The following is a 9799-nucleotide window of genomic DNA, read 5'->3' as shown; positions in this document are numbered from 1 at the left end:
TAAAAATGCTCAAGTGTGTTTTATAAACGATTATTGTTTTTTTAATACATTGGTATATTTATAAACTGAATATTTAAATGTTATTACTAAAAAACTGATTTTTTTGCACAAAGTTTCCTATATTACCGGTAGCAAACATCAAACATAAGAGAATTTTAAGGGACGTCAAGATCAAAACCTTTTACCAAAATTCAGCTTTCGTAAATTTTAGCTTCGATGAGAAACTGAGAAGGTATTGGTTTTACTATGATGTGTTTTTTTTTTGTGTCTGTTACCACTTTTTCTCAGCTCTCACTGAACGGATTTCTTTCAACGATACGTCAAAAGATCACAAATCGTATCTAGTCGAAGACATTACCCTCAAAAATTGAAAAAATTTCCCTCGTTCCCCGTAAATTTGAATCCTCCAAAAAGGAATCCTCCAAAAAAATTACAAATTTGAAAATCGCTAATTTTCGAGATTTTTTCAATTCTTTTTTCTATAAACTGCCATAACTTTTTCAAAAATAAACATATCAATATAAATTTTTTTTATATAAATGCTTGATGTCTTAACCTATCATTTAGTATATTTTTTTTGTAAATCTGACCCCTTATCTGTTTACAGGGGGGGATTTAAAATAACAACTTTTTCAACTTAACTTTTGAAAATGTTCCGGAAAGTCTGACACTTTTGTATATATCTTAAATTAAAGCTAATGTAATATACTTTAATTTGACAAAAAAAAAAATTGACCTCTGGACTTGTCTTCACGGCGAAAATGGCTACCGAATGCTATTTTCGTGTGAAAATTCTCGATTTTATTTTTTATATTTTTAACTTTATAATGCTATTGACACGGCCCGCGTCGCTTCGTTATACACGATGCCCCGCGACTCGTGCCACCTTTATCAGCCGTCGCCCTACTATGAGTATTTGACTGACCAACACCGCGTGTTATACGCTACGGTGCAAAGTCCAGCAAATGCCGCACGGCCGACGACGACCCGCCGCAAATGGTGCGAGAGTCTTCCTCCCGTTGTGAAAGCGACAACGTCGACAGCCGAACCGCACCCGCGCACCGTCGCCTACAACGCTGCTAACCATTTTGCCGTCCAAGGATTACGCCGAACATCGCGTCGTCGACGCCAGCGAAAGTGCCGCGATATTATGCGAAGATTATTATTACTGTGTTTATCTTTTCGGTTTGTTTTATTTTTGTTAACATAATCTGTTGTCGCTCATTTAATAAACGGCCCACGGGTCTCTACCCTCAAAACCAGTGTCGACCACATTTTTGCGACGCAAGTCGTGTCACTATAACTTATTGAAAAGTGTATGGATCAACACAATTTTTTTATGAGAAATAATATTTTTTTAATAATCCCTTTTTCATTCGACATACTTTATCTTAATCAAGATATTAATAAGGAACTAGCAGATCATGTAGCTTTTGAAATAATACACCAATTTTTTTAAAATTAAACACAATCTAAAGATTGACTTCGAAGCGTTTATTTTTGATAATGATTTTNACTAGCAGATTATGTAGCTTTTGGAATAATCCACAAATTTTTTAAAATTAAACACTATCTAAAGATTTGCATCGAAGCGTTTATTTTTGATAATGATTCTAATCACTGTCAGATATCATTATACTTGATCCAACTATGCGGCGACCCCCCTGTGCTGGGTTTTTTGCTTGTATTTTCTCTAAATTATTAGTTCCTATAAACATTTTTTTAATTTTACTAAACAAGTGTACGTTTTTATCATAACCTATTTCTTCACAAAATTGATCTTATATTCTCTATCGGTTTCGGCCACACTAATAAAATAAGAACGCAATCAAAGAAATAAATTAAAATATTAGTGAGATTAAATATAAAAATTTGTTTGTAAAAATCTGTGTGTACTTAAATTATTTATCTAAATAATTTGTGTCTCTGACGTATTAGAATACTACAAATAGTACAAGTTTTGTTTGGATGGGATTTTTTGATAATATATAATGTGCGTGTGTTATATAATGGCATAGCAAACGTTTTAATCTACCGTAACAACTGTATTCATAAATTAGAAAATGTATTTGAAACTAATTATTTTTACAATTCTCTCTTTATTACTTTTGAAGTCTAATTACACCGTTCACTGTAAGCCTAATAGGGAACTTTATGAGAGATATTTAATTAATGTATTAAACCATATTGAAATACAGCCTGGATGGTCGTCAATGGAACACTTGTATCTTAAGCACAAAAATAATCAGATTACAACCGTTAGTGACTTTAAGAATGAAAAAACAAATACAGAAAACTACAAAATAAAACTCTATATGGTCACTAATTTTATTAATTGCAGGTATGCGGAATTACTAGGAATATTTAACAATTTACTGGAAAATTTTATAGCTAAGTGTAGCAACGATCTATCCAAAAATATGAAGGATGAATTTAATTTTTGTGTTATTAAACTTAGTGATACAATTAAACAATCATCAGATATTTTTGAAAAATTATCGGCTATAATTTCATTCATTGACCAATTAGATCTACGAATAATAGATGACGACTTGGATAATTTATACACTATAGTCGAGGACGTAAATAATTATAAGAGGTTTTTTCAATGGATAAAACAAATGCAACCATTGGTCACCGAACCAACTATTAATGATCTCTCGAGAAATTTAATTAAGGATTATAATGACATAAGAAGGTTTTACGAAAATAATGCGAAACCAAAATTTAAGGTACTTATGAACAGGATTCAATCAATTTGCGTTATAAACGAAAATCAATTTCAGTCTGATTTTTACATGGACTATTTTATTATATATGATTATGAAGGTGGCCAAATTTCATCAACGAAGTCTCATCAATTTATCATTGATATTAGTAAAAAATTTCAAATGTTTTTTGATCAAACTTTCAAGAAAGATTACATATATATGGGTTTTGAAAAATTGATTTCTTCAAATACTTCAAGGTAAGAATTTAAAAAATAATAATAATTCTAAGAACACTTTTTAAAATTTATAACTCAATAATTTAAAAAAGAATTTGTATTATTTAGTTTTTGATTCATATTAAACAATTTAGTTTCAAATTAAGATCATAAAACAGAGGTTTAACAAAGCGTAACTCGTATTCATGAATTTGATACCGACATACAATTACTTATCAAAGAGCAGGAATAGAATCGCAATGATTAAAGATGTTTGTCAACTTAAATTAAGACGGTTTTTGTTTGTATTTCTTTATTATAAAAAGTAAAATCGGAATTATTTACAAGAAAGGCACATATTATATATGAAACATCATGTTCTTTCGAATAGTTACACTATCGTTCATATTCATAAAGTTTTTTTTCATTTTGTTATACATTTGATGTCAAACATTGATATAAAGAGAATTTGCAGTCCATTGATAGAATGTCTAAGGATATAAATAAATAATTGTGATATTCTAAAAACTCATATGACTAAAGACATATTATGTCATCGGCAAGACAGTTTTGTAATGTTATCAATAAGCAACTCAAATAATCCATCTAGTTTTTAAAAAAGTTATTTCAATATAAAGTAAAAACTGAAAATATCAAAACTTACTATTTTATAACAATTGTAATTATTAGGGACATTTATAATTATAAATTTATTTTGTATTATAATTTTATAATAGATATTGTAATAAAAAAAAGTCTCCCGAATAATTACAGTTAACATAAAATAATAAATTTTATTATTTTTAGTGTTGAAATAACTTTTTTGAAAACTGGACGGATTATTACGAATTATTATTAATAATACTAAATAATTTATCTTGTTGACGACATAACATATTCCAGTCACCTAGCGTGATAAATAAATGATATTGGAAGTTCATAATTCACAGTTATTTGAAATAGAGTGATTAAGAATGAATTAAAAAAATACTCTTAATAAATAAATGTTCAACATTAAAAATTCTCCAGTTTCATATTTTGTAAATTTTACTAATAGTAATGAAAAATATTAAAGGAAATTTCAATGTCTTCAACTATCTTCAACTATTTCATTAAAAATTGAGCACACTAGGTAATAGACATTAAAAAAGCAATAATAAATGCATCACAGTAAAATTAATATCTTCTCAATTTTTCAAAAATAGAAAATATATATTATATTTTTTTTTTGAAAATTTATTTTATTCAAATAACTTTATAAAATTTACATCTATATAATGTATATGCACAACCGTAAATGGGTTAACAGTAGTGAAAAAAAAAATTACAATATGACTTGAATAGCATGCAGCAGGGGGGCACCCAATGGAACTACCTACTTTGAATTTTGTTTTTTGATTTCATTTTTTTTTTTTTTTCTATAAGAGGTCTCTACACCATTTTCTTTTTAATCTTCTTGGCGGATTGTCGGGGATGTGTTTTGAATAGAGGTATTGAATATTAGGGTTTGGGTGAGAGTTAAATTTGTTATGAAGTTTTAGGTAAGCAGTTTTGGCAATATTGTTAACATAACTAATTTGAAGATCTGAATGGAGAGTTTTATTAGGGACGTACCAAGGAGAATTGGTGAGTGTTCGTAGGCAAATGAATTGAAAGGATTGGATTTTTTGGATGTTGGATGGATATATTATATTATAAATTTCTTATTGTTATTATTACAGTAAAAATCTTAATATTTTATTGGAGTAGAATATACTAAAAATAATGACCAAGTCATAATTAATATAACGTGTCCATTAATCAAACCATAAAAATTTTTTTTTTTTTCCAAAATTCAATAGTACACACCAAAAGAAGGTAACAACGATTTAATCATTTTTTATCTATTTATTCAGCTTGTTAGAATTTTTGCTATAAATTAAATGCTACATTGTTTGAAAAATTGAAACAAATAATATATTAAATGTTTTTTTTTGTGTATTTTGTTGAGAAAAATACTAGATTTTAGAATAAAATCTAAAAAAATAATTTTAAATATATATATATGAAAATTGAACGATATTTTACAAAAATTCCATTTTTTATGCTCTATTTAAATTTGCAGAAAAGTGCTTTTGAGCAACATCTTAGAATAAATAAAATAAACTCAAATTCAGACGGCAACCTTCTTCTAGTGTGCACTTCCAATTATAGAAAAATAAAACAAAATTTTTATGGATAGTATAGAGTCTACAATATACAGCTTATTTTATGTTTTGATTTATGAATTAATATAACTATTCTGATATATTATAAAGAAAACTATAAATTTATACATATATGTATGGCTACTCTAATTATTATTATAATAAATATTCCAATGAAAATCTGCCATTATTCTATTTTTATATATATTCAGAAAACTAAAACCACCGTCAAATAATTGGTTATATAAAAATGTACAAGAATTCCTCAGAAAAATTTTAACGTATCCCGGTTGGAGTAAATTGGATTATATAAAAGTAATTGTGAGCGGCGTTCTTGTCAGCAATGATAATTTAATTAAAACCGTTGGTGATAAAAGTTTTGGATATATACATAAACAAGTCACTATGTTAATTAAATGTAGATACGTAGAAATAATTTATTATTTTAACATCATGTTGAATACTCTCGTAAAATCATGTTATAATGAAAAAAAAATGAATGAAACTTCGCAAACTTTTAATGCAGATACAATAAATCTGTTTACTAAATGTGCTGTTTATGTTCACGATTCAATGAAAAATTCAGCAGATATGTTCAAATCTTTGCTAATTGCATTGGAAAAAATAAGGATGTCTTCAAAAGTTGTTAGTAAGCGCACGTCCATTATACCTGTAGAAATGATAATTAATAAAATAAAAAATTTTATTGATGACTTCCAGTTGAATAACTATGCAGCGTGCGATTTCGATGAGGTTATTGCTACTCAGTACTTGGAAAGTTTTGAGAAATTTCTAGTTGAAAATATAAACGCTACGCTTGATGTTATTACAACCACAAATACGACATACAGTGATTTCTTTTTTAATTTATTAAAGGGAAATTATTTGAAAGAAAAATTGTACGCATCGTTAGAATTACCGTCAGAAGAGACAAATGTTTCGTATAAAAAGTTATGTGAATATTTAATCAAGTTCTGCAATGATGTAATTTGGGATGACTTTAGAAATCTTGGTTTTGAGCAAACTATTCTTTAGCTGTACTTTTGAAACTATTAAAACCAATAAACCTATAATTTATATTTTATGAGTATTAATTAGTTATTGTATTTCACATTTAATTATTTATAAGCATTCCTAAGAAAAGCTTCTCGAAATATCATCAAAAATAATTGAGGCTTACTATTATTGTATTTTTTTTAAACATTAATAGTTTTTTCTGAGTTACTTTAAACGATAAATCAATCTTCTGCTATCCAACCTTATGCCCTAAGATATCTACTTCCATTTTACAAATGACTTTTTTTTAATATTATATCTAACTGGTCGGTAGCTAACGAAATATTAACGTAACATTTTGATCTTTAATGTAGACTTTATTTCATACGATATATTTTTTTTATACACTTTGCGATACGACGTTTTGCTTTAGGTGCGTGCACATTTGCAGATGTCCGACTACAACTAGATGACATTTAAAAGCCTGCGCGACATCGCCCCCTACCACCTACTCGCATTCAATATTTAATAAAATTTACACCACTAACAATAATTAAAGTAACTCTCTTAAAAATTAAATGGTTTTTGAATTTAAAGAACGATTACTCATAGAGAAATAATCACCGAAACGATTTTATTTTTTTAATCATATATTGAATTAAACAAAATTTAATATGAATTTATTCAGAATTAAGTAAATATTCCATTATTTTGCAAAAAAAAAATCAAATTCGGTAATTACTAAAAATTGTATGATATTTAGACTAGTTAACTAATAGATCTTACAAATTATGTGTTTCAATAGTTTTTGTTTATCAGCTTCAATGCGAACCTGAGAAGGTATTAGTTTAACAATGTTTATTATGATGGTATTTATTTTATGACTGTCCGTTAAAATTCTCTTCCCTTGCTGGACCATTTTTAATGATAAATACGTCAAAAGAACTCGATTTTAATCTTGTTGAACTTTTTGAAATTTGAAAAAAACCGACTCATTTAAAAATTTAAAAAAATATCTTAAAATTAGGATACCATAAAAAATGGCATTTTCAAATTCTTTTTTTTATTTTAAAATTAATATGACTTTTTAAAAAAACTCGCATAAATTATTTATAAGATATATAAAAGAAAATGAGCTTTCTTTTGTTTTGCTATATGTGAAAATCTGATAAAAAACCTATGCACAGAAAGAGTTAAAAAGGACCATTTACGCATGTAAACATTATTTTCAACTCAATTTTTAAAAATATTCCGGTACGTCTAATAATTTTTATAATATACCAAATTAAAGCTTTTCAAGTTTACTACAAATTAAACAAATATCTCACTATTGATCTATTTGAATCCCGGTGGTACATTCTGTATACTTGAAATTAAATTAAAAATTCAACAATGATATTATTTTTAGTACATGTCATCACTTACAAGGTTGCATTCTTATTTAAATATGTGTTATCAAATATATTTGTATTGTCGAAACGATGGTATTTCATGTACTTTATATTCCTATAGTATAGTAATTATTTGTTTAGCAGAAGTGTATAGATTAAACGATTGCAGAAATGTTCAATACACTTTTAGTGATAAAAGAAATTATTTAACAAGCCTTTAATATCTGAGAGAAATTTAAGAAACATAGAAATTGTAAAATTACAATTATAAAAATTATTGTGAAACATTAAAGATTCGTTTCAAAGCGTGTTTTTATGACAGTGATGAGAATTACTGTCAGATATCATCTATATTTATCCCAATTCTCCCGCATCCCCAGTATGCTCCGTTAATCTGTATTGGGTTTTTTTTTATTTAAAATTTTTTTTTAATAAATAAAACTTTAAACCTATAGGTATTTATTACTACTCTAATTACTATTGTGATGATATCATGTCATCAATATTGTTTGAAATAATAAAATAGAACAAATTTATATAACACATCTACCATTAGTGACTAATAATTTGACAATTAAACAAAAAAATGCAACTATACATTCAATTAATATTTACTTAAACCCCATCGACCTGGTTATCGTGGTTAATCAATTCTAGTACACACCTTGAGAGTTATAGTCTAACATCAGTCTCTGTATTTGATCATTGCTGACAGATTTTCAACCTAACATCAAGAGTTTGTTTATTCATAAATCCTTTGACTACCTTGTACGCTCTTTCACTTAACTCAAATACTCTTGCCTTAGATCTTGCTGCTGTTTGGTTTTATCTTTTTGATGGTACGCTAAGTACTTGTGTTTGTACCTTATACGATGGTCTTTCTATCTAATCCTTTTCATATCGACGGCTATTCGACATACCCTCGATAGTACTGGAGTGTCAGTCAACCATACTATGACTTATTATATTTAATTTTGTCTTAGGTCATTACAATGAATGTATTTGTAACTATAAAAACTTTTCATTCTTATTTTGTTGTGTATAATTAGGAATCTGATCCCACCGGACAATAAATGGTTAAAATCAGATACAAAGGAATACCTGAAAAAACTTATCACTTATCCCGGTTGGAGTAAATTGGATTATATACAAGTAAAACAACGTGGCCTTTTTTTGAGCATTGATAATTTAAAAAGACCCATTGAAAATAATAGTTACACCTCTGTACTAGGACACATTGCAATGCTCATCAAGTGCAGATACGTAGAAATACTTTATTATTTTGACTTCGTGTTGATTACTCTTATAAACTCATGTTATAATGAAAAAAATGTTAATAGTAGTTCGCAAACATTTGATGCAAATACAAAAAATGTTTTTACTCAATGTGCATTTTACGTTTACTCTTCAATGAAAATATCAGTAAAAATGCTCAAATGTTTACTAATTGCATTAGAAAAAATAAGAATGTCTTCAAGAATTCCTCCTCAGCGAACATCAATGATGCCTTTAGAAGTAATAATTAATCAAATAAAAAATTTTATTGATGACTTTGAATTGAATAATTATGCAGCGCCAGATTTCAGCGAGTTAATTGCTACTCAGTACTTGGAAAGTCTTCAAAAACTTTTAGTTGAAAATGTAAACACTAAACTTAATGATATTATATGTAAAAATGTTACTTTCTGTCAAACTCTTATTGTATTATTAGATAAAAATTATTTAAAAAAAAAATTGTACGTATCGTTAGAATTACCGTCAGAAGAGACAAATGTTTCGTATAAAAAGTTATGTGAATATTTAATCAAGTTCTGCAATGATGTAATTTGGGATGACTTTAGAAATCTTGGTTTTGAGCAAACTATTCTTTAGCTGTACTTTTGAAACTATTAAAACCAATAAACCTATAATTTATATTTTATGAGTATTAATTAGTTATTGTATTTCACATTTAATTATTTATAAGCATTCCTAAGAAAAGCTTCTCGAAATATCATCAAAAATAATTGAGGCTTACTATTATTGTATTTTTTTTAAACATTAATAGTTTTTTCTGAGTTACTTTAAACGATAAATCAATCTTCTGCTATCCAACCTTATGCCCTAAGATATCTACTTCCATTTTACAAATGACTTTTTTTTAATATTATATCTAACTGGTCGGTAGCTAACGAAATATTAACGTAACATTTTGATCTTTAATGTAGACTTTATTTCATACGATATATTTTTTTTATACACTTTGCGATACGACGTTTTGCTTTAGGTGCGTGCACATTTGCAGATGTCCGACTACAACT

At 27.2% G+C, this 9799-nt stretch overlaps 1 protein-coding gene across 2 annotated transcripts; it reads left to right on the top strand.

The window, feature by feature from the left end:
• The first annotated feature begins 1979 nt into the window (after positions 1-1979).
• On the top strand, positions 1980-9430 carry LOC126898797 (uncharacterized). 2 transcript variants are annotated; one of them, XM_050673153.1, is made up of 2 exons: positions 1980-2968; positions 8549-9430. In XM_050673153.1, the coding sequence occupies exons 1-2, from the start codon at positions 2064-2066 to the stop codon at positions 9369-9371; spliced, it is 1728 nt and encodes a 575-aa protein (XP_050529110.1). In that variant the 5' UTR covers positions 1980-2063; the 3' UTR covers positions 9372-9430. The 2 variants fall into 2 exon arrangements, with proteins under 2 accessions (XP_050529110.1, XP_050529111.1); XM_050673154.1 differs by lacking the exon at positions 8549-9430 and adding an exon at positions 5325-6206.
• The last annotated feature ends 369 nt before the right edge of the window (positions 9431-9799 follow it).

The sequence above is a fragment of the Daktulosphaira vitifoliae genome, unplaced genomic scaffold (genome assembly GCF_025091365.1).
Source record: "Daktulosphaira vitifoliae isolate Bord-2020 unplaced genomic scaffold, ASM2509136v1 Scaffold_2, whole genome shotgun sequence".
NCBI lineage: Eukaryota > Metazoa > Arthropoda > Insecta > Hemiptera > Phylloxeridae > Daktulosphaira > Daktulosphaira vitifoliae.
The sequence above is the reverse complement of the archived record's forward strand: the minus strand, read 5'-3'. Positions and strand labels throughout refer to the sequence as shown.